This window comes from Trachypithecus francoisi, unplaced genomic scaffold, assembly GCF_009764315.1.
Source record: "Trachypithecus francoisi isolate TF-2019V2 unplaced genomic scaffold, Tfra_2.0 Lachesis_group13, whole genome shotgun sequence".
In the NCBI taxonomy this organism is placed as follows: domain Eukaryota; kingdom Metazoa; phylum Chordata; class Mammalia; order Primates; family Cercopithecidae; genus Trachypithecus; species Trachypithecus francoisi.
This window is the reverse complement of record NW_022681458.1, coordinates 69718145-69743934: the sequence shown is the minus strand read 5'-3', so window position 1 is coordinate 69743934 and position 25790 is coordinate 69718145. Positions and strand designations below refer to the sequence as shown.

Genomic DNA, 25790 nt, shown 5'->3' with positions numbered 1-25790 from the left:
TGTTCCAGTTCGATGAAGGTTTGCGTGTTTCTTTCTTTTATTTTAAATTCTAAGGTGACTGGGTATGGTCAGTGATCAGAGTTGGTGGCTTAGCATGATCTTCTACTCATCAATGTTAAAAATCAAGATAATCCATTATTACTAATCTTTGCTATATAAGGAAAATGCAATTTTAAAAGTTCTTGTATGGCTTCGTTTTCATTGCTCTGCTCTGAATGAGCTATATAATGGGGCTTTTTGCTTCTTTCTCTGTTCTTATCACTTATTCCTTCAAGATGTGCTGACCACCATGTTTTAGAAACAGAGCTGGAGGCTAGCGATACAAGGATATTTGATCTCTGATCTCAGTATGTCCACAGTTTGGTGGGGATACAGAGAAACAAAGAAAGCATATTTCTTTTTCTCTGAGTTTTTAGGTCAGAGTGGGAATGAATTACTTAGTCCTATGAGTAAATCAATAAACTTGAATTTAGAGTGATAATACTTGCTGGTTTTACACTTATTTCTGTGCCTTTGGCAGGAGAGAGGCAAATATTGTTGATTATGTGAATCTGGTACTGTTCAGGAGGGTATGCTCAAGAGGCTTGTATAGTAGCAACAAAGAATTATGTACATTGGAACTACTTTGGATATGATTTTTTTTAGGAGTCTCACAACTCAAGAAAGAAACGGGAAATTACTGAAAAACAGATAGATGATAGCAGAAAATTTTCTTTATTTGCTGAAAGAAAATATCAGACTCTTGTAAGTATTTTTCAAGAGCTGTGAATATTTGAGAGGATGAGGGGAAGGACTTCTTCAACAATATCTTTTGATGACCATTCTTCCTTTTCTCTCTAGAACTGTAGCGTGAACGTGAACTGTGTGAACATCAGATGCCCACTGCGAGGGCTGGACAGCAAGGCATCTCTTATTTTGCGCTCGAGGTTATGGAACAGCACATTTCTAGAGGTATGACCTTGGCGTGAGGCTGTCCCATGGAATTAATTTGCCTCTGCCTAGGACACTTCTCACTTCCCTAATGCATTCATTAACCGTCTCCAAACAGGAATATTCCAAACTGAACTACTTGGACATTCTTGTGCGAGCCTTCATTGATGTGACTGCTGCTGCCGAAAATATCAAGCTGCCAAATGCAGGCACTCAGGTGAGAGGTTCCCCAGCTTCATTCAGGTTCAGAACAGGTCTCTCTTCCTTGTACCCCACATTCATGTCCTGAAGTGCTTTGGTGCTCCTTTCCCCCATAGCCCCATTACAGAGAAAATAATGTCTTAAGGTACTGGCACTACAAGCTGTATTTTAATAGAATCATTGAAAACAAGAAGTAAATCTAGGGTCATCCAGTTCAGCAGTGCCCATGGTAGGCTTGAGAACTATTGGCTCAATTGAAAGAAGGGTATATACCTCACAGCCCTCTAGAAACCCGTATCTTCTACCATCTCCAATGCTGCAGCCATTGGTGTAATGCCCCAGTGATGGCCCATGCCATGGCCAGCTGTAATTATTAGAAAAGATCTCTTCATAGCTGAATCCTGAACTGAACCTTGTAAAGTAGTTCCCTGGTTATGTCCCTCAAACAAGTCTAAAATAAGTCCCGTCTCTTGACCATGGAGCAGCCTCTCAAATAATTGAAGGAAATGGTCATGCCTCCTTGGATGTTTCTTATTCTTCTCAGAGCTTACGCACCCAGCTCTTGAATTGTGTGTCACATTGGGCACAGCCCAACCGGCTCCTGGCCTCTCTCTTCCTGGGCAATGCGACTCCCACGTGGACAGAGCAGCTAAGGTGGTGTCTGCTTGTCCCACTTACCCTGGGGCCTTTACCTCTCAGCATCTCGGCACCACACTTCTGTCACACCTACCTAAAATTTGGTTTTTCAAACCATTGCTGAGCAGCATGTTTGAATTTCTAGCAGCTGCTATTTTTGTGTTAGTGTTCTACCGAAACTTCCAGGTGTTTTCATGAGAATTTGTTGTCAAGCTGTGTTTCCAGTATCCTGTCCTTGAGCTATTTGTAAAAAAATAAATGTATGCCTTTAAGTGTATCCTTACATCTTATGTGATTTGCTTTCGGTCCATTGTTTCAGTTTGCAAAGTAACTTTGCATCTTGCTTCATCATTTGCTTTCTCAACTTTCTATCCCTGAAAGTTTTAAAAACTGAGAAGCATGTGCTCTCTCTTCATCCAGGTAATGACAAATATGTTGAACAGGACTAGTTGTAGAACCTTGCAGTGAACCAATAGTGAGGGGTTCCCTGTGGGAGTCTAGAACCCACAACTTGTATAAAGATCTCGAGGCAGAATGACTGCATGTCATGGTGGGAATCGTGAATGGGAATATTTTGCAAAAGAGACCGGAGAAAGAAATACTGTGAATGACTGCTCTTAATCTGCCAGTCTACTTACGGAAATGTTCTGGCTTCAGTCATTTAACTAGCTGAAAATTCAGGGAGCCTCCCCAATCATTCTGTTTTCTGAAATATAGTGGTCCTTATAATTTGTTGTCCAAACAAGAATACATTTTTGATATTTATTTTTTTGAGATGGAGTCTTGCTCTCTGTTACCCAGGCTGGAGCGCAGTGGCACAAACACGGCTGACTGCAGCCTTGAATGCCTGGGTTCAAGCAATCTTCCTGTCTCACCTCCTGAGTAGCTGGGACCACAGGCATGCCACCACGCCCAGCTAATTTTTCAGTTTTTTGTATAGCCAGAGTCTCACCATGTTGCCTGGGCTGGTCTTTAACTCCCGGGCTCAAGCAGTCCGACTGCCTCAGCCTCCCAAAATGCTAGGATTATAGGTGTGAGCCACTGCACCCAGCCTCAGGATACATTTGCCTGAGAAAAATGCTGTACTGGGAAAGCTGCTGGGATAAATGGTATCAACCAGCACTGTCCCGGTCTCTCCAGGACATATCAACAGGCATCATAAGGGACTTTCAGATAAACCACACCTTCCCTAAGGATCTTTTCTCTGCATCTATAAAGGCAGCAGGTATAGCTTTCTATAACTGTAAATCAGCAACTCTGAAAACCACTGAGATTTCAGAGCTAGACAGAGAACACTTTAGAGGGAAGGGACTAACATTAATGAAGCCTTAATAAAATGTCTGCAACTTACTAGATACTTTACTCTATCATTTAAACTTCAGAAGAATGCCAAGGGTAGACACTGTACTCATTTTACAAATAAGGAAGCAGACTCAGAGAGGGGATATAATTTGAGACCCTTGATTGAAACCCATAATTGTCTGACTTCAGGGCTTCTGCTCTTTGACTTTGTGACACTTGGTCCCCAAATCTCAAATTTAGATAAGAAAACTGAATCCAAGGAAAGATATCTCCCCCTCAGGGTCACTCTACCAGCAAGTAGAGCTGAGACTAGACCTTGGGTCTGATGTCTCCTTTTCAAGTGCTCTCTTCCGGAAGATGATGGAACTGGGGGCCCCGGTATCCAGTCTAATGACTGGGTCACAAATGAAAATGAGGTTATCTTGGGCATTTTATGTTCTTAGAGCTTGGAGAACTCATGCCTCCCAATGGGAATTGATGTCTTCACAAATTGGTAGATTTGTGAATGGGTTACTGGTCTCATATCTAGAACCCATGTCTTTTGAAAATTGAGACATTTTCTTAACTTCTAGTTTTCTGATACCTTTTCTGTTTTCTGAAATACAATAGCTGAGATGTCAGGTCTGCACATTTCTTTAGTAGTTTAAGCTGTAGTTTTTCTGGGCTTGAACATCTGAGCTTAATTTGGCTTAAAAAAGCAAAAAAAAAAAAAAAAAAAACAACCAAACTTTGTTTCTTTATAACCCAACCAATTTCAAGAGTTTTGTGTTTACCTTTTGATAAAACACAGTTAAACTTTGGGAGCCCAAGGCAGGCGGATTGCTTGAGCCCAGGAGTTGGAGACCAGCCTGGGTAACGTAGCAAAACCCCATCTCTACAAAAAAATACAAAAATTAACCAGGTGGGGTGGCACATGCCTGTATTCCCAGCTACTTGGGAGGTTGAGGTAAGAGGATCGCCTCAGCTCAGGAAGTCAAGGCTGCAGTGAGCCAAGATTGCGCCAGTACACTCCAGCCAGGACAACACAGTGAGACCCTGTCTCAAAACAAACAATAAAAAACACTTTTAAATTAGGACACTATTATAATGAAGTCAGGGAGAGCAGAAGTCACATAATTGAGCCAGGTAAGCCATGCTATATTTTAGCATCAATTAAATTAAATCCATCTTGTTAATAAACACCTATGAAAGGCACATGTATGCCTTCCCTGTGCTAAATGCTAGAGAAGCAAAGTTGGGTAAGATACAGTGTCAATTGTTAAAATGTCATGCTGTAGGAGACAGAACCAGGAAAACATTGTCAAATTACCCAAGGAAGTTGAGGTGGATTGTTTATTGGTTGTATTTATATGTCCCCACTTATCCCTAAAGAAGCAAGTAGAGAGTATCCAAGCTGTCAAATATATTTTTTAAATGACCATAAAAAGTGCGTAATTCTTCAGGGGAATAAGATTTTCCCTTTTGGCTCTAAATTCAGAGAACTTAAGATATGGATCCTTTTATAAGATGGCTTCTTATATGAGAAACATCAAGAGTGAATGATGTCCTTAATAGATAGTTTCGTAAAAGATACAAAACTATCTTTTGTTTTCATTGGGTGACTTCCTGTACTGAAGTTCAGTGAGAATAGTGGGTGGTACATTACAGAGTTAATTTAGAGAAGGTATTTTGGCAGTTGACAAGCTAATGTGGTCTAAGCACTGCCCACTGGTAATCAAATTTAATGCATCAACAGAGCTTATATCTCTCTTCCCCTTATGGGCACATGGTGGATGAGCTTCACAGGTGTGTGTCATCCCCATGGAAATAACTACATTGTAATGAAACCAAAGGTAAGAAATTATTTTTGGAGTTGTAAAGTTCTACAGTAGTTTCTATTCACCTATTCATCAGTAACAGTTGGTGTGACAAGACAGAACAAGGCTTGGAGCTCTAGGAATCACAGCCCGCCCTTTGTCTCCCATCTTTGGTCACCTGGCTCTATGGCCATCTCCCCCCGGTTCTCAATCCCAGCTGGAGAATGACTGTCACGCCAAAAACAAAAACAAAAAAACCCAAAAAACCCTTCAGTTGACAGTTTAAGCAAACTAATAAAATCTTCCTGAATGGCCTCTCGCCCTCCAGAACCACAGAGCACATCTGCCCTTTAAATATGTACCCAACCCTGACTTTGGTCCTCAGTCTTTGATGCCCAGTGAGTTGTTTAACAACATGTGGAAGTTCTGCTGTGAATGGTGCCAGGCCTGGGACTTAGAGCTTCAGCTGGATTCCCATCCACCCTGCCACTTCAGGCTGCAAAATCAAAAAGTACTTTGCTCATTTGTTACAATGTTGGATCCCAACCATTTATGGGGGTGGCTTTCCCCTATGTCAGCTGTTGTAAAGACACTTGTGCACAGTGTCATTATAATAAAGCTGATTGCCCTTGCTGAAGACCAGTTTCTACTTTCCACTTTCAGATTTACTGGAACTTATTCTTACAAATGAGGATGGCCCTTTCACATGACCACCTTGCCCTAAGGACACACTGTATGCCTTCCTTGTGTTAGATAATAGGGCAACAAAGTTAAACAAGATACAGTTTAGGCTAATTGAAATCATCTATTTGGTTTGTTTCATTGTAGTCAGCTTACCAACCACATAACTATTCTATTGCTTCACTGGTCTGTGGCTGTTTCTTCTTCCCTTCTTTGTGGATGTCCCTGTGCTGAACCCAGTAACCTCTTCTTTGTCAGGCGAGGGAAGCAGAGGGGAAGTGAGCCACGAGGCCACCTTGGGGCTCAGAGCTTGTAGAAAACCTCACTTAGAGCATAACAGGAAACATGGTGGCTGATAAAGGTGTTTTATGCCTGCCTGTTACCATCAGTATAATTGGCTAAATCTCAAGATGTGGTTGCTGTCTATTGAATGTTTAAAGAAAAGCAGTTTTACTGCTTTTAAGTATTTTCTGTAAGTCAGGTGAGGTTGAGAAACTGTTTCCTAGAAGTGGAAAGGGAAGTACTTTGATGAGAGATTTTTTAAAAGAAAAACACCACTGCATAGAAGTATCAAAGCACAGTGTAGACAGCAGCATCCAGGGTTCAAAACGGACATAGAATATTTGACTGAAAATGCTCCTCAGAAGTTAAATGCTCCCCCTGAGTTTTGTTTCCCTTTATTTTACATTCTCTTAATTTAGAAATATCAGAAACTTCAAACCAGTAGATCTCTAATCAGTGTAGTTTACAAAATCATGTTCACAGTAATCACCAGGTCTTTAGCATGCTTTGAAAAATAGTTCCTGGTATCACAAAAGTTCATTTGCATTCTAAACCCATGTAACTGAGTTGTTGGAATTGCCAGAAGCTGCTTTTTAGGTTTCTGAGTAAACACTATTTCTATTTAATTGGTATTTGCAAACTATCCTATGTTTAGAGTTTAAGCTTCTCAGCAGCAGCAGCAGCAACTTAAGCGCTAAGCTGCCTCTGAGTGGGTCCAGGGTCTAGTCTGTTCATAGACCTTTTTATAGAGGATGGCACCAAGCCATTTCAGGAAATGTTATTGTTTGTGAAGGTCTTTAGTGTGATATCCTAAGAAAAAGGCAGAATGGTGTCCATCAGTCATGCAGCCCCATCCCTAGTTTTGTATTTCACAACATCTTTAAAGTTTGAATGAGGAATGTTGGCTACTTGTGCCTAAACTGGCCCTTTTCTTTCCATTGCTGAAAATTAATTAAAAGAAAGTATAGGCCAGGTGAGGTGGCTCATACTTATGATCCCCGCACTTTGGGAGGTCAAAGCAGGAATCACTTGAAGCCAGCACTTTGTGACCAACCTGAGCAACACAGCGAGACCCTGTCTCAACAAAACATTTTTTAAAAAATTAGCTGTGCGTGGTGGCATGCGCCTGTAGTCCCAGCTACTTGGGAGGCTGAGGTGGGAGGATCACTTGAGCCTGGGAGGTTGAGGCTGCAGTGACCCATGGTCACACCACTTGCACTCCAACCTAGGCAACAGAGTGAGAGTGAGACCCTGTCTCCAAAAAAAACAAAACAAAACAAAAACAGGTATTATTATTCTCAAGAAGATACCAGGATAGATGGAACAGATTGGCTGTTAGATCTGTTTAATTGGGTGTCTTTTTGAGAGGAATTTCTTTAGATAGATACACAGACTGGCTGTGTATTGATAATAGCTGCAACAGGATGATGAATACATAAGGGTTCATTATGCAGTTGTGTTGATAACAAAATAATGTTTTTTAAAGATAAATTAACGAAAAAGTAACCACTTTGTCAGAATACAACCCAGCATTTTCAAGATTCTGGGGAAAGATGTTCAAGCAATGTCTCTTGAAGCAATATTCTGTTAAGAGAAAGGATCTTGCATCAGAAAGTCATCTCATCCATTCACAGGCTGCGTTGTCCAAACTATATTCAAAAGCAAAATTAGAACCATAAACTCCTGGTGTGAACTCTTGCCGCTGTATGTAGTAATGCTGCTTTCTTTTCTGCCCTATAGGTTCGTGTGACTGTGTTTCCCTCAAAGACTGTAGCTCAGTATTCGGGAGTACCTTGGTGGATCATCCTAGTGGCTATTCTCGCTGGGATTTTGATGCTTGCTTTATTAGTGTTTATACTGTGGAAGGTAAGTCATATCTGGCATTTGAATTTCATAACAAACTTTATTTAATGTTTGGAAAAAATGGGAATCAGCACTGATAGTATGTTTTCTTTTTCACTGCTTCCTTTTTTCTAACATTATGAAACTCTTTTGACGTAGCAAATTTGAGGAAAATTTTGCCATGAACACCTGTATATTTACCGATTATTTTGTATTTAAAGTATATTATTTGTACATAATGAGTTTCTTAAATGAGTGTTGGTGTCTCTCACACATAATTTAGCATATTTAGCAAATAACAAATTTAGATTTTATTACTTTAGCATTTTCTTCACCTAAGATTGAAGTCTGGATCTAAGCCAAATTGTTAGGGTGTCATAATAACCTGAATCTGTATCCCTGCTAATTTCAGTTTCTGTGAAGAATGTTCATAGCAGCCATTGGAGTTGGTTATGCTTACAGCTAGATTTGGAGTAGAAAAGTATGACATGAATGAATAACTCTATCTCAAGGGGGACTCATTATAGCGTGTATCAAACATAAGGAAGGTCTAGGTTCAATAAGATTTTCCTCATTAGAATTTGGCCCTTTGACTGTAAATAAAATGTAGTATCTTCCCGATTCTACCAGTGAAGAATCTACATTATGAAAAACTGCATATGAGATGGATACAAACTCTTAATGCCCAAAGATTACAACCTAAAAATTTTAGATTATTCCCAGTGAGTGATAGAGGCTTACAGTCCCTTATCTGCAGTTCCAAAAACCTCTGAAACCTTGAGGTATATAATGACTTATTTGGCAATAAAACCTGACATGATGTAAGAGAGGCTACTTCAAAGTCTTTATCCTTTATGATTAATTTCACTGCAGAAATATTAACATTTTGATTATAGTAGCATTAGGTATGTAGTGCATTACTCTTTTTAAAGGACAAAAATTTTGGATTCTCAAACATGTCCAGTCTGGAGGGTTCTGCATGAACCAGCAACCCCCTAGGATCAAACTATCCTCTTCTTTTCGCTGGATCCAAAAATATAATACATAAGGGTTCAAAATAGTCTTACTTGCAAATATTGAGCATCTGTTTTTGCTTTCTTTTTTTTCGACTGACTTTTGCCAATTTGAGGTAATTTTCTGATGTCTTCTAGACATGGGATTGAAGCTTGGTATCTGCTCATGACAAAACTCCTCCTGGCAGGGAGTTTCAGCCAGTTTTACCTCTAATGTTTACCTCGGGCAGTAGGTTCCTCTGGCAAACATAGCCAGTCAATATAAAAATTTTTTTCAAGGAGATGCCTTGAAGAAAAAAAAATTTTTTTTTTGAGACAGGGTCTCGCTGTGTCACCCAGGCTGGATTGCAGTGGCATGATCATGGCTCACTGCAGCCTTGACCTCCTGGGCTCAAGCAGTCCTCCCACCTCGGCTTCCTGAGTAGCTGGGACTACATGCCACCACATCTAGCAAGTTTTAAATTTTTTTTTGTAAAGATAAGGCCTTGCTGTGTTGCCCAGGCTGGTCTTCAACTCCTGGGCTCAAGCAGTCTTCCTGCCTTGGCCTTCCAAATTGTTGTAATTACAGATGTGAGCCATTGCACCTGGCCTTGAAAATTATTTTGATATCAAAAGCTGAAGTTGGGGTTTGATATTTGAGGATGACAGTGTTTTCTGGAAGAGGTCATAGGATGGTCTTTTTCAGAGCATTGGCAGCCTTTAATGAGGGTGAGATAGCAGTGGATTTAAAGGTAAGAAACCTAAGCTGTATATAATCTTGGTCAAATCATTCCATCTCCCTGGGGCCTCTGTTTGCCTCGGCTGTTAAATAAGTTGATTGGTTAGATGATTTCATTATTTTGGGAGTTTTTATTTTGTTTTTGTTTTTTGAAGCTCTGAAGTATCCAGGCTGTCAAGGGAACTCTAAAATACAGACAACTTATACAACCCATTATACTTCTATTCAACTGAATTATTTAGTATGTTAAAGTCATAGGATTTTAGGGTCAGAACTACAGTTCAGTGGCCCTTAAATTGGATTTTGTATATCCATGTAGAGAGCAAAGCTAAACTAGACAGATGGAGATCCCTACTTCAACCACAGTAGTTCAGATTGTATCCATTTTAAATAGCAGGATTCTGTACAGGATTTTGTTTGCAGGAAAAAAAAAAGTCCCTTGGGCTGGTCTAATCACCTTCATTTTGTTAACAAAGATGCTCATGACCAAGGATATTAAGAATGTTGCCAACTGGGCACAGTGGCTCACGCCTGTAATCTCAGCACTTTGAGAGGCCATGGCAGACGGATCACGAGGTCAGGAGATTGAGACCATCCTGGCTAACATGGTGATACCCCAGCTTTACTAAATATACAAAAAATTAGCCGGGCGTGGTGGCAGGCGCCTGTAGTCCCAGCTACTGGGGAGGCTGCGGCAGGAGAATGATGTGAACCCAACCTGGGAGGCGGTGCTTGCAGTGAGCCGAGATCATGCCACTGCTCTCCAGCCTGGGCAACAGAGCGAGACTCCCTCTCCAAAAAAAATAATGTTGCCAATGGAGGCAGGACCAGGCCTCTTGGTTCCTGGTTCATTCTTCCCACCCTATTTACTAGCACATATTGAAAGCTGCCCAACAAAACTCTGTACTGATGGAAATGTTCTGGAGCTGCAGCATCCAATATGGTAGCCATTAGTCATGTGTGGCTGTTAAGCACGTGGAATATGGCTGGTTCCATTGAAGCATAGAGTTTTAAATGTAATTTAAATTAATTTCAATCTGAATAGCCTCATGGAGCCAGCAGCTCCCATATATTGTACAAAGTAAATCTAGGCTTTTACCTTCATGAGTTGCTGGACTAGGAAGCAGTTTTTCAGGAGATTTTATTTGACCATGTTAAATTTTATAAAAGACAGTTCCGTGGCCTTATGAACTAGATAAAAGTAAATAGGAAAAGTTCTCTATCACTGAATGAAGGAAATTATAGTAGAAAGTGGAATTATACTTTTATACTCATTTAGAGTGACTTAACTTGAGGAGCATGGGGTCCCTACCATTTAAGGGTTATATGGTGCTCAGAGTTTGGGAAAATGACAGCAATCATTCTTTCATGATGGTGTATTCGAATTTGTATTGTGATTCACCCCACAGATCCAAAGGCCTCAAGTAAATGGCATTTGTTCCATAAAATTTACTGTAAAAGGCAGAAAAATACCCACAGTATATCTATATTTTATTTGGATTTGTGCTTTTACTTAGAGAATTTATTTTCTAACCTTTGTCTCAAACTGCCAAAGTCAGTCTTTTGCCTCTTTTGGAGTTCATATTCTCCTGCAGGAAGAAACTACCCAAAGCTACAATCAGCAGTGTATACACGTTCTCCCTATTAGAATGATTTTTGTCCTCAGGATTTCTGTCACAAAGGGGAAAAAAAAAAATCAATGAGCTGGGTAGTGTCATCCATATAAATATTTGACCAGAGATGTATGGTGAAGGGTGTATTGAATGTGACAATGAAACAATGCAGTGGTTGTTCACTGCTGGTTGACTGAAAGTGGTCTGTTTATAAACAAGCCACAAGTAGAAAGCAGATTAAAATCTGAGATGTTCTGTTGTTTAGTTCTTATACACAAAACTGTAAAATTGACTAAATACCTTGCTTCCTTGTAGTGTGGTTTCTTCAAGAGAAATAAGAAAGATCATTATGATGCCACATATCACAAGGCTGAGATCCATGCTCAGCCGTCTGATAAAGAGAGGCTTACTTCTGATGCATAGTATTGATCTACTTCTGTAATTGGTAATTGATCAATGTTTTTTAATTGCTAGCTGTGGGACCCGCTATGGTTGTGGTAGCTAACTTTAAGAACAACAGCTTGCTGTGTGTGTCCCATTAACAGATGTTTCCAAATGTCCACACTGGCTTGCCTTGCTTGGATTTATTTCACTTTGAAAGCTCAGTTTTGTTTTTTTTTTTTTAATGCACAAAATTTTTTGTTGAAGGTGAGTTATTTTATGTTGTTGTTAAACATTACCCACAGCAATGAAGAAAATTGTAATCTTTGTACACACACACGAGGCTTTTAGCCCTCCATAGTAGCCCAGTTTGCCATGTGTTATTAATTCGTTATGTAGCATCCTACTAGGGAATTCAAAGATGCATAAGAAATCGCTCCAGATTTCTTGTTCATTTTGGAATTTCCCACAGAAGCTGTGTCGACCGCCTCATTAACCTGTTGCATGTTGGAAATGTTGTGTTTCTCTTGGTGAGGCTTCCTCGCTGTCATCCTTTTGTTTTCTTTGCTATGAAGTGATGGGGAAGGCTTGGAATGCTTTTTACTGTTGCTCAGGAATCGTTTTCTGCTAGCTAAGCATGCAGCTTCCATTTCCTGCATATCTCCTACAGGTCAAAGACCATTACAACAAACTATGGTTATCAGCACGACGGGCTTTATGGCCAACTTCAGAAGATGATCTTCTACCAAAGTTACCTTCCATCTACCAAATTCTAGTACCAAAAAATGCCCTGAAAAGTTTTTATTGTAATATGTTGTGATGGAGTTTGACCATATTTCATGTACCCAGATATTTTATCCAACCTTGGGGTCTCAGTTGATTTTAAATTCAAGTTTCTCTTATTTGTAAATCTATGGAAATAGGAATTGCTGGTGATTTCTTTCACCATTTATGTGGGCATAAATCTGAGATGTTCTGTTGTTTAGTTCTTATACACAAAACTAAAATTTTTGTGTATAAAATTTTACACAAAATTTTATAGGACAGAATTATTCCTGTAATCCTTTCCATTGCACTATCACAGTGAATCCCAACATTGCCATTTCAGCTTTACATATCACCTTTAATTTCCCTCTTTGTTTAAATGGGGTAGGCAGCAGTCATATTTTGTAACAGGTACTTTGGCTTTTTTTTTTTTTTTTTGCACAGAATAATAAATCAATCCATGTAGAAATGACCTGGAACAAAACATTTGGTTCATTTTGCCTATTGATTTAGTGATAACTATGCATATAATTTTATCTTGCTCCATGGCATTTTTATAACATCATTCAGCGTAAAAGTCCTGTTACTGTTGATGTCACATAATAAACACATTAATCAACCATTCTATTAATAACTATTTCTCATTCTTCAAAACTGCATTTTAGTCACACACCTTTTTTTAAAGTAAATATATTTCATTAAATGTTTTCATTTCATGAAAAGTAATATATTTCATTAAAAATTTAATCTGTTTTTTTCAGATATATTCTCAGTAAAAATATACTTTGGGTCAGATTGAATATTTAAATGATATATATATACACACTAACAATTTAAAGAAGAAAAATTAGGGACTGCTCTGAAATTCAGTGTAGTGATACACTTCTCAAGTCCTATGCAGCATATGATTTTTATTGCAGGAAACAGTTACTATGTGATTTATTAATGAAATAGCTTAATTAGAAGCACAACAGCAAATCCAGGCAACATAAATTACATCCTAGCTAATGAGAGGAGTGATACGTGTACTAGAGCCTCAGAGGAGAGAAAAAGATTATTAAATTGACCTGTTGGAACTCTAGCATATTCAAATAGTAATTAGTAAAATACTTGTGACATGACTTGCATTTTATTAGTGGGAGAGGGGCATGAAATGATCTTTGGTTTATGCCTTTTAAAAATTATTCTTAAAATGATATTCTAATCTGATTATTAGATCTTTTACATATAGTGATTATTTTAAAATATGGAAGCACTGTTTTCATAAAGTCTTAAATTGTTAGTAAAGAGGTAAAGAGAAGATGAAAATGGACTTTTCTTCCAGTTTTACAGCTGTTCTCTTCCGTTGATCCCCACTGGCTGTTCTTTCATTTCAACCTCTTAGTTCTTTCTTAAAAGAAAACCATGTCTTTTTCCCCGTAGTCCAGAGGTAGACATAGCTGAACAGAAAGCTTAGACATTCCCATTTACTGCACTTGCTTCTTTGTGAGATTAATTGGTTTCTCTTTCTCTTTCCCTCTTCTCCAGTGTGGATTCTTCAAACGCTCTAGGTACGATGACAGTGTTCCCCGATACCATGCTGTAAGGATCCGGAAAGAAGAGCGAGAGATCAAAGATGAAAAGTATATTGATAACCTTGAAAAAAAACAGTGGATCACAAAGTGGAACGAAAATGAAAGCTACTCATAGTGGGGGGCCTAAAAAAAAAAAAGCTTCACAGTACCCAAACTGCTTTTTCCAACTCAGAAATTCAATTTGGATTTAAAAGCCTGTTCAATCCCTGAGGACTGATTTCAGAGTGACTACACACAGTACGAACCTACAGTTTTAACTGTGGATATTGTTACGTAGCCTAAGGCTCCTGTTTTGCACAGCCAAATTTAAAACTGTTGAAATGGATTTTTCTTTAATTGCCTTAATTTAACTTTCTGGGTTGCCTTTGTTTTTGGCATGGCTGACTTACATGTGTTGGGGAAGGGTCTGCCTGGTTGCACTTGGGTGACCATCCTCCCGATAGTGCAGGTGAGTGTAGGTGCCTCCTCAGCTACACTAACAGTGTGGCCGTCCTAACCTCGGGACTGTTGCGCAGACATCCATCACGTTAGCTGTCACACATCACAAGACTATGCCATTGGGGTAGTTGTGTTTCAATGGAAAGTGCAGTCTTAAACTAAATGTGCAATAGAAGGTGATGTTGCCATCCTGCCATCTTTTCCCATTTCCTAGCTGTGTGAATACCTGCTCATGTCAAATGCATACAGGTTTCATTCTCCCTTTCACTAAAACACACAGGTGCAACAGACTTGAATGCTAGTTATACTTATTTGTATATGGTATTTATTTTTTCTTTTCTTTACAAACCATTTTGTTATTGACTAACAGGCCAAAGAGTCTCCAGTTTACCCTTCAGGTTGGTTTAATCAATCAGCATTAGAGTATGGGAGGTCATCACGTTGACCTAAATTATTTACTACAAAAAGAAAATCTTTATAAATGTACCAGAGTTATTTTAATAACTTATCTATAAATTATAACCTCTCCTTCATGACAACCTCCACCCCACAACCCAAAAGGTTTAAGAAATAGAATAACTGTAAAGATGTTTAATTATTTCAGGCATTGGATATGTTTTAGTTTAGAAGCCTGCGTAATGTTTCTGGATTTCATACTGTAACATTCAGGAATTCTTGGAGAAAATGGGTTTATTCACTGAACTCTAGTGCAGTTTACTCACTGCTGCAAATACTGTATGTTCAGGACTTGAAATGGTGAATGCCTATGGTGGATCCAAACCGATCCAGTATAAGACTACTGAATCTGCTACCAAAACAGTGATTCCAGTCAGAGCATCGTGGCTTTTACATTGTTAAATGTTATTGGAACCATTTAATCAGTGAGTCGATATTCCATTTTTTGTTTCCTCCCCTATCTGTATTCTCAAAATTACTTTGGGACTAATTTAACCAGAACTTTGAATTGTGTTTTTAATTGTAAAAATAGCAGGGGGTGGAATTATCATTCTATACATTCAATAGAGATAGAATAGATATGAAACCTGATTTTTTTTTTTTAATTACCATGCTTCACAATGTTAAGTTATATGGGGAGCAACAGCAAACAGGTGCTAATTTGTTTTGGATATAGTATAAACAGTGTCTGTCTTTTGAAAGAACAGAACACAGTTGTAGTGCCACTGTTTTGGGGGGCTTTTTTCAGAAATCTTAAACCTTAAGAAACTAAGGACGTTGTTTTGGTTATACTTTGGAATTCTTATTCACAAAATATATTTTGTTTACAAAAATTTCTGTAAAACAGGTTGTAACAGTGTTTAAAGTCTCAGTTTCTTGCATGGGGAACTTGTGTCCCTAATGTGTTTAGATTGCTAAGGAGCTGTTATTTTGACAGTTTTTAGACCTGTGTTACTAAAAAAAAAAAAAGTCCCAAAAAGGGTGTTGGGAGGGTGGTTCAACAAAGATGTTATGGTGTTTAAATTTATAGTTGTTAAAAATGTCATCTCAAGTCAAGTCACTGGTCTGTTTGCATTTGATACATTTTTATACTAACTAGCATTGTAAAATTATTTCATGATTAGAAATTACCTGTGGATATTTGTATAAAAGTGTGAAATAAATTTTTTATAAAAGTGTTCATTGTTTCGTAACATAGCATTGTATCTGTGAAGCAAACTCTAAAATTATAAATGACAACCTGACTTGTCTATTTCATCAAACCAAAGTTCAGTGTTTTTATTTTTGGTATTAATGCCAAAGCAATGGGACTGAGGGTTTTTTCTCTTTTCACTGTTTAGTTGATCCTCAGGTCTTTAATTTTCCTTCTTTATGATTAAAAGAAACCTACAGGTACTTAACAACCTACAAATTGGGAGTTGTCTTTGGATTGAATGTTCCACTTCACTGCCTGTCCTTGTAAGGATAGGAAATTACTTAGCAATGATAACCTGGCATTAAAGTTCTGATGGCTAAGCTGCTTCCTTCTTAGAACACGTTTTGGATGTGGGAGCAGGCTAGCTGTGACATGTGTCATATTACTCACCAGGACTCGTTTGGCAGAATGAACCAGTCAGAAAATATTTTCTTCAGCAAAAGATTTTAGATTTGAGTTTTATGAAACTTCTCTAGCTGGATTATCACAACCTAATACAAGAAAATAATACATTTTATATATATATATGTAATGCCTAGACAATACAGTGTGCCCTGGCCTGAATAAATGTCCAATATATTAGGTAATAGCTTTCTACTATACTTGGCATTACATAAAATTTTGGCCCTCTTGGTTTTTTGAAGATCAAACAAGTGTTACCACCCAAAGAAATATGTGATTGGCACTTCTTAATGATTTGGGCCGGTGGCTGTGAACCTTTTTAGTCTCAGTTCACATACTGGGTATACCCAGATTAAATCACTACAATAATATGTAATCATCATAACCTCACAGAGCCTATCAGTAGCTGTGGTTTGACTAGGGCTATGGCATAAATGACACAGACTGTAAGTCACGGCCCATCCAGTCATAGTGCCTGTGATTCCAGCACTTCCCCTCCCTCTCAAAAAATGCAGGAACATCTACCAGTGATTGTGGTATTACAGGGTTATCCTTGGATCTATTTGGATTCACAGAGGAATCATTGCAAACATTGATACTTCATTATTGGTTGCAAATTAGTTGCTGCAAATTCAGTGTGTCATGCATAGTCATGGTTTATGCTTTTCCCTGGTGGCTGAGAATATTCTAGCATGTGGTGTTGACATAAATGGGGAATGCTTTAAAGATTGTCCAGACTGCCAGCTGTGGTGGTTCATGCCTGTAATCCCAGCACTCAGGCTGAGGTTCCTTGAGACCACAAGTTGAGACCAGCTTGGACAACATGGCATGACCCCCATCTCTACAAGAAATTTAAAAATTAGCCAGGTATGGTGGTATACACCTGTAGTCCTTGCTACTCGGGAGGCTGTGGTAGGAAGATCACTTGAGCCTAGGAGTTTGAGGCTGCAGTGAGCTATGATCGTGCCACTGCACTCTGGCCTGGGCAACAGAGTGAGATCCTGTCTCTAAAAAAATTGTCCAAACCAGGGAAGTAAGGATAAGATCAAGCCTTCTACTCTAAATGAAAACATCTTAATGAGAAACTGATCTCTAGTACACTATCCCACAAAAGGACAATGTGGGAAGACAAACTGGGATTGAAAGACTTGTTTTCAAGGAGGGAAAGAGATGGTCAGTGGTTGAGTTCCACATAAGTACATCCACAGGGCTGCGAAAACAGAAATGTGGAAGAGTTGTTTGATCAACTTGGGTAGCATAAAGTAAGTGATTACAGGCAGTTCCTCAAGACCAAAGGACAGGGTCCGACCACTTGGAATGAGGAAAAGGCAAGGGTCAAAGAGGAAGAAAATTAACTTCAGAATGATTTCAAAAGAGTGGTTATTGCAGGCTAGTGGGCATCTGTTCTTCCCGTAGTTTCTGATTACAGTTAGTAGCCAATAAGTGCTTTTTCTCTCCTGTACCTTAAACCAGTTTGGCCAGCTCCAAAAGGCATCTCATCCAGCTGTTGGAAGGTGGGAGAGCTGTCCTAGTGGAGCTGAGGCCAGGTCTATGGAGGTGCTACCAACAGACCTCATCTAGGAGGAAAATCATGAGGGGATTCATAGCCAAATCCTCTTGACTCAGGGTAAATGAACTGTAAAACACAAGCCAGAGGAAGGAAACTGATGTGGTCCAATGCAAGGGTGGACCAGACACCACAAAGGGCAAAACTAACCAGTAATGGTTAATGATTACACCAGAGTTGAGGGAATCAAGTGGTCAAGTGCAATTTTTGTAGCAGTCGGCAAAGCCTAAGTGCCTCAATCTTCTCTTGCCCTGTAGCCATCTCCCAGTTATGCTGCCTGTGCTGGGGTCATGGAAACAGTTCCACGCTAGAAGAGGTCAGATAAATTTCTTACTCTTCAGCCTTCTAGAACATGTGCCAAAAATCTCAAGAAACTACAGGGTCAGAATGTGCTACCTTTGTTATCTCAAAAACCAGCAATTAAGTTTTCAGTTCAACAACAACCAGTAAGTGGATTTAAGTGAGTGTTCTGTTAAGATTCTGTCATTGTGAGAGGGATGTGATTTAATCATTATTTTCCAGTTGGAAGTAAACAGATGTTTACGGATGTTAAATTAGGCTCTGGGGATATACATAAGACACTGGCTCTGACCTTTTATAGGAAGTTTATAATCTAAAACTACAGATGGTATTGACAAGCATAAGTAAATTCACTTTTTATAGGCAGCAGAATTTAAAACCTTGAGTTAATATATCAATGATTGACACATAAACTCAATACCTGGCTGGGCATAGTGCCTCATACCTGTAATCCTAGCACTTTGGGAGGCCAAGGCAGGTAGATCACATGAGGTCAGGAGTTCAAGACCAGCTTGACTGACATCGTGAAACCCGTTTCTACTAAATACAAAAAATTAGCCGGGTATGGTGGTGGCACATGCCTCTAATCCCAGCTACTTGGGACGCTGAGGCAGGAGAATCACTTGAACTGGGAGGCAGAGGTTGCAGTGAACCAAGATTGTGCCACTGCACTCCAGCCTGGGCAACAAGAGCAAAACTCTGTCTCAAAAAAAAAAAAAAGTCAATACACCCTTTGTGGGTGGAACTTGCCCCTAGAACAACCCCATTCCCAGAAAATTTTGAGTCCTTCTCAACCAGGTCTACACATTTAAATCACCAAAGAAATACATATTTCTTAAAATCCTGATGGCTAGACAATCTGCCACACTGACTACATGAGAATCTGAGTGTGAGACCCAGGAATTAGCACTGCTTAAAGCTCCCCAGCTGACTTGTAAAGTGCAGCTAGGATTGAGAACTGCTTTAGAGATTATTGGATGTTGTGAATATTTATCAAAATAATATGCTCACTGTGTGAAATGCCTCATTCCTGTTTGTGGTACTTCCACTGCACCAGTAACAGGAGCTGAGAAGCTAGAGATGCATTTGCTATAGGCAAGGAGGCAGCTGAGCAGTGCATAAGGGCATGGCTCTGGAGCCATGTTGCAGGTGTGAATTAGCTTCACCTCTTAGAACATAACCTTGCGTGGGTTACTGGTATCTCTGTGCCCAGTTTCTCGGCCTATAAAATAAGATTGGTTACAGTACTCAGAGGTTCTTTTTTTTTTTTTGGAAATGGAGTTTTACTCTTGTTGCCCAGACTGGAGTGCAATGGCATGATCTTGGCTCAGTGTAACCTCTGCCTTCTGGGTTCAAGTGATTCTCCTGTATCAGCCTCCCGAATAACTGGGATTATAGGCGCCTGCCACCATGCATGGCTAATTTTTTGTATTTTTAGTAGAGATGGGGTTTTGCCATGTTGGCCAGGCTGGTCTTGAACTCCTGACCTCAGGTGATCCACCCCCGTTTGGTATCCCAAAGTGCTGGGATTACAGGTGTGAGCCACTGCACCCAGCCCAGAGGTTCTTGTAAAGACGAAATTGGACCATCTGGAAGTGCTTATTAAATGTTACTTTTATACTTACCCTTATTTATTATATAGAACCATAAAATGTTAAAATGGGAAGGAAGCATGGAAATCTAGTTCTGCTTCCTCATTTCACAGATGGAGAGATAGTTTATTTTTATTGGCACAGGAACCTTTTGTCTCCTCATTCTTCAGTGTCTACCAATTTAAGTCTTATTAGTGGATGTTAAAACTACAAAAAAAAAAAAAAATACAGTGAACTAACTCTTTAAAGTCCTTATCAACATAGATCATTTTGAACGACAAGAGTGACCTTATTTCTATGTTAAATTCTGTCTCTGCCCTTAATACAGTGACCATAATGCTGTCTTTGGTTGGGGTCAGAAAGACGACATGTTAAGATAATCAAAAAAAATCTTGAAATTGCTAGGTACTGATTCTTTGTGTTGTTTTCTCCCCAACATGAAAGAGTGTGAAAAGACAGATTCTCTTTGTGAATCTTTTCTCAGAGTTCTTTACACACCATTGATTTCTTTGGTTTCCTTTAGTGGGAAGGCAAGCTGCAGTTTTACTGCTTATTACCTTTACACTGCTGTGCAGAACAGGAAATGCTCACAGAGCTCATCTTGCACCTCAGTTACACCATGTGTGTTAAGACCATAATTTGTTGCTCGAAGAACAGATTTGAAAACTCCTGCCTCCCACATGTCACAATAATGCATGGACTGAAAGACTATGTAAAGGCAAAAAACATATATATACATGCTTTCTTCCCTAGGAAGACTGGGGGACTACCTGATGCCAAGGTGTCCTCAAATTGCTGATGGAACTGAAGTTCTGGGGTTCCTACCTAACTGAGGAAGTCACTGGTGCTCAGGAAATCTCAATTAGAGAAGTTAAGAGCAGTCTTTCTCAAAATTTAACATGCCTAAGACTCACCTGAGGATCTTGTTAAGATTCAGGTTCTGATTTAAACAGTCTGGGAAAGAGCCTGAGCATCTACATTTCTAACAAGCTCCAGGTGCTACAATACTACTGCTCTATGGATTACTCTTTGGGTATCAAGGGTCTCTAGAGTCAGTCTTTATTCAAGTCCCTACTGTGTCACTTTTTACTGTATGACCTGGGCAAGTTTAAATGCCTGATGCTTTAATTCCTTCACCTGTAAAATGGTATAAGGAATAGGTAAGATTATACCCTAGGCTGCCAAGGAATATACACCAACTTACATACCTCTCCACAACTTCCAAATCCCTAACATGCTCAAATGTGTGAATAAAGACTGACCGGGGTGCAGTTAAGTCTTTGGTTTATGTAAATATATAGCTTTCACTGTCTTGACAGGATAGCTGATGTTTGTTGCAGGCTACTCTTATAGGCCATACTTTTAAGATTCCTGCCCCATGAGAAGTAAAATCCCATGACAGTGAATAGCATTGCAACGGAATGGGAAACAATGTGCCAGTTCTAGTAGCTGACCCACAGAAGCAGTAACATGTTGATCTGGTTATAAAGACTTCTCTAAATCAGTAACAAAACAAAAACATTGAAAAGGTTCAGGCTGACTCAAAGAGAAGCTTTTGCAATTTGACATTTCCTTTCTCAAACAGCAATTATTCAGTGTTTCTTTGCCAGTGCCCACCACGAACCCGTGCCAGAAAATAAACACACATAAATTAATAAAACTCCTAAGCCACTGTGCTACATATCTGTGGACTGGCTTGCTCTATTCTACACTTTTTCTAGTTGGAAGGGTTGAGGGGCTAAAAATACCTTCCCAGACTCCCTTGCAGCTAGGGTTGTACATATGAATTTATTTATTTAGAGACAGGGTCTCACTTAGTAGCCCAGGCTGGAGTGTCGTGGTGCAACCTTGGCTCACTGCAACCTCCGCCTCCTGAGTTCTAGCGATTCTCTCACCTCGGCCTCCCAAGTGGCAAGTAGCTGCAATTACAGGCACCCACCACCCTGCATGGCTATCTTTATATTTTTAGTAGAGATGGGAGTTTCAGCATGTTGGCCAAGCTGGTCTCAGAGTCCTGACCTCAAGTGATCTGCCTGCCTCAGCCTCCCAAAGTGCTGGGATTACAACAGTGAGCCACTGCACCTGGCTGATATAAATTTAATTCTATGACTTGCATACCTGTTCACCTGAGATCTGAAAGATGGACTTATGGTGGCTGTTTCTCCTAGTAAGCATGGCATGGAGCCCCACGATTCAATGTTGAGTGTCTTCCAGCTTTCTGAGCCATCATCAGAGAAGGATTGTGACCTCTTGATTCTGTTTTCCTGACCTTGGATTACAACTTCAAGTATTTACCTTCAATCCTATTTTGAAAAACAAAAATGAAATCCTAAGCCCCCCAACCAAATAAATGGACCCTCTTTCCCATGGGGACCCCAGAGTAATTTTGAAAACGCTCTGAGTTTAAGGGATGCTGCATCTCCCTTTTGTGGTTTTGACACAACTGACCAGCATTCCTTCTTGATAAGAGACCACTGACCATGGAGTAGCTCTGGCTAGTCTACATGTGACTCATGAAGGGGCATGAAGCTCCATTGCATATGTGCACATTTCTCCTTTGGTAAATATTCATGATTCCTATTGCTGGCCACTCTGTTCAGCATAGACTACTGTTCCCTTTGCCCCTCCCTCAAAGTATTTGTTTCTAGCTCCTGGCCAGAGGCTATCCTTCCCAGTGTCAGAATGGTCACCCTGCCAGCTGCAAGCTTTTATGAAAAATAAAGCTCTCCTTTCCAAATTTATAAGCTTTGTAACCAACCAATGGGTTCTTGCCTACTGCCCAGATAGAGCCCAATTTATCAAGACAGGGGATTGCAATAAAGAGTTTAATGCATGCCTGTGGGGATTCAGTCAGGCTAGTGGGGAAAATTATAAGATGCAAATCTTTTTGGAAGGTCTGGGGGAGATGCATAAGCTCCAGTAATAAACTTGGCTGAAGGCAGCCTTGTCCCCTTAGTTAAGTAAATTAAAGCAGAAACAAAGGAATGTGGGGAGTTTATCTAACTACCTTGTTTATTCATGCAGTCCTAAGACTAACCTTTGATTTACCATGGGTGCTTAACTCCTTTCTACTTAGGAGGTCCACAATGTCAATTACCCTTTAGTGGTGTTTACTCACGACCTTTGTCAATTTACTGAATAAATGCAAGTCTGGCTGACTGATCAAGGATGCAGTTGGAACTGTTTACAGCACTCTGCTTGGAGTCTGTAAGCAGCCTGTATGCTCAGCTGGACTGGCAAAGCAGAATATGTGTGTGTCAGTGTACTTTATTCATCCGTTGTTGGGTTTGGTGCCCTGTGTGGGGATTGCTGCGAAGGGAGCGCGACAGACTCCCAGAAATGAAAGTGGAGAGGACGGCGTGGTCAAGTCAGTAAAACAGTGAGTTGGCCGGGCGCGGTGGCTCAAGCCTGTAATCCCAGCACTTTGGGAGGCCGAGACGGGCGGATCACGAGGTCAGGAGATCGAGACCATCCTGGCTAACACGGTGAAACCCCGTCTCTACTAAAAATAAATACAAAAAAAAAAAAAAACCTAGCTGGGCGAGGTGGCGGGTGCCTGTAGTCCCAGCTACTCAGGAGGCTGAGGCAGGAGAATGGCGTAAACCCGGGAGGCGGAGCTTGCAGTGAGCTGAGATCCGGCCACCGCGCTCCAGCCTGGGCAACAGAGCGAGACCCCGTCTCAAAAAAAACAAAAAAAACAAAAACAAAAACAAACCAAAAAAAAACAGTGAGTCATTGGTGCCCGCTTGGGATTACCAAGTTTAGTGGGGGATTGTTCAGGCTGAGATTTCATCATGGGACAACAGTTATGAGTTAAACAGAGACAGTATATAAAAGTGTTGAAACAGTTACTTAAGGCTAGGAGAGCATCGGTTTTGCAGGCTCAATTAAGAGACCTAATGCAAACTGTTGTCTCACTTAATCCATGGTTCCCAGAAGGACCGCTAAATGTAGACGTCTGGGAAGAAGTGGGGACAAATCTTAAACAACGTTATGCACAAAGGCAAAGCGTCCCAGGAACAGATTGTAACGCTGTGGGGTTTAATTAGAGCAGCCCTGGTTCTGTTATACACGGAAGAGCCTAAAAAGGGGAAGGAGGAAGAACCGTCACCCATCTTATCGCCTCTTCTTCCCTCAGCCCTGATATCACCGGGCCAAAATAACAAAGAGGAAACAGAGGTTGTGCCTGAGCCACCTCCTCCAACAGATAAGAAAAAGAAAAAGAAAAAAAAAAGCTATGAAACCCTGTCTTAAGCAGGCAGCATTAAAAGGGGAGCTCTTAGCCTGCCCAGAAATGCAAAATCAGCAAGGCAATCAGGTACCTAAAGAGTTGTTAAAAAAAAAAAAAAAAAAGCATTAGAGGCTAAAGCCAGGTGGTCAAGCGAGCAGTAAGCAGAAGGAGAGGCTCAGCAGCAAGGAAGTTCGCGAAACCAGAGCCAGCTCCTGGGAATTCTGTCCACACGGGGGCAGCGGCAACAAAGAGCCAGGCCCAGCACTCCGAAGTTAGCCTGTTAGGGAGAGGCAGGAAGCGCACGCGGGAAAGTCGGCCCAGCAGGCAACAGCCACCTGGCAGCAAGGGTAGGAAGTGTCAAAGGCGAAAAGCAGCACAAGAAACAGCAGCACCTTTGCAAGCCCTAGGCAGCTGCCACCCCAGGACCCACCTGCTCAGCTCTCCAGCTCTGCAGGCAGCCCACGGCAAAATTTCATGTGCTCCTTGTAGACGAGAGACATCCCAAATTATAATTCTATGATAAGATTTAAGTAAAATTTCAGAATTTGAAAAACCTCTTCTGATAATGGCCACTGTTACCTCTCTCTTACCCCTAAGGTGACTCTCCAAATCCAATTTAAGGAAAACAGTAACCTCTAAAGGGAGAGAAATTACAAACAGCCCTTAGTTAAGGAGCAATTAAAGCAAACTTTACTCCAGAAAAAAACAAACAAACACAAAAAACTTCCTGATTACAAGGTTATTCATTTTATGGATAATATTCTACTAACAGCCCTTGGAATTGGCCCATTTTCGTCATTCCCAAAAAGTCTGGGAAATGAAGACTTTTGCATGACTTACATGCCATTAATACTAATTTACAGCCTATGGGACCCCTTCAACAGGGCCACTCAACCCCATGGCGATTCCTCAAGATTGGCCTATAATCATTATTGACTTAAAATATTTTTATCAATTCCTCTAGCAGAACAGGACAGATAAAAATTTGCATTTACAATACTAGCTAGCAATAATGAAAAGCCAGCTTGTCAATTTCATTGGAAAGTGCTTCCTCAAGGAATACTAAACAGTCCTACCATGTGTCAGTATCATGTAAACCAATCTTTGCTCCCTAGTAGAAAAGAATTTCCTGATTGCAAGATTATTCATTTTATGGATGATATTCATGATATTCTACTAGCAGCCCGAACAGAGCCAATACTTTTAAATTTATATTCCTCTGTCGTAAAGAACTCAGAGCTAAGAGGTTAAATCATTGCACTTAAGAAAGTACAAATGTCCTCTCCTTGGAAATATCTTGGGTACATACTAACTTCCTGGTCAGTAAGACCTCAAAAGGTTAAATTAAATACTGGCAACTTACATGCCTTAAATGATTATCAGAAATTATTGGGTGATATTACCTAGCTCCACTCCACTTTGAGGATTCCTACTGATTAACTACAAAATCTGTTTTCTATCTTAAAGGGCAATCCAGCCCTGGATTCTCCCAGATATTTAACCCCTGCAGAAAAAAGGGAAACTGAGAAAATAGAGCACGCCATCTCTCATCAGAGGCAGCTAGATCGCATTGATCCATGGTATTCAATTCAGTTGTTTATTTTTCCCACCAAACCCCCTACAGGGTTAATAGGACAGATGACCCCAGGGCTATGCTTTCTAGAATGGGTTTTTTGCTCACATACCAGGACTAAAACACCATCTCCGTATATTCATCTATTCAGGCTGCAAATTATGCAATCAGTTGCTAGGTTATGACCCTGATGTCATCAGCATTCCTTTAAGCAAAAAGCAGTGCAAATCAGTATTGTACTTATCAACAGATCTGCAAATAGTTTTCTCTGATTATACAGGACAAATAGAACACATGCTTCC

The 25790-nt window shown here is 40.1% G+C and overlaps 1 protein-coding gene and 1 long non-coding RNA gene across 8 annotated transcripts in view; one reads left to right on the top strand and one right to left on the bottom strand.

The window, feature by feature from the left end:
* Positions 1–15890, top strand: part of ITGA6 (integrin subunit alpha 6) — an 80209-nt gene extending 64319 nt beyond the window's left edge. For 3 of the 5 annotated variants that reach the window (XM_033231113.1, XM_033231115.1, XM_033231117.1), the window contains exons 21-25: positions 646–744; positions 841–951; positions 1049–1147; positions 7569–7694; positions 13688–15890. In XM_033231113.1, coding sequence (XP_033087004.1) covers positions 646–744; positions 841–951; positions 1049–1147; positions 7569–7694; positions 13688–13849 — 597 coding nt within the window. In that variant the 3' untranslated portion in view covers positions 13850–15890. Of the gene's footprint in view, positions 1–645; positions 745–840; positions 952–1048; positions 1148–7568; positions 7695–11329; positions 11460–13687 lie in introns of all 5 variants that reach the window. The other 2 variants (XM_033231114.1, XM_033231116.1) reach the window with 1 other exon arrangement.
* The window catches only part of LOC117094855, a 43748-nt gene continuing 30455 nt past the window's right edge, over positions 12498–25790 (bottom strand). For 2 of the 3 annotated variants that reach the window (XR_004441707.1, XR_004441705.1), the window contains 3 exons: positions 21803–21987; positions 16214–16314; positions 12498–13739 (listed from right to left, as the gene is read on the bottom strand). This is a non-coding gene — a long non-coding RNA (uncharacterized LOC117094855). Of the gene's footprint in view, positions 13740–16213; positions 16315–19717; positions 19892–21802; positions 21988–25790 lie in introns of all 3 variants that reach the window. The other variant, XR_004441706.1, reaches the window with a different exon arrangement.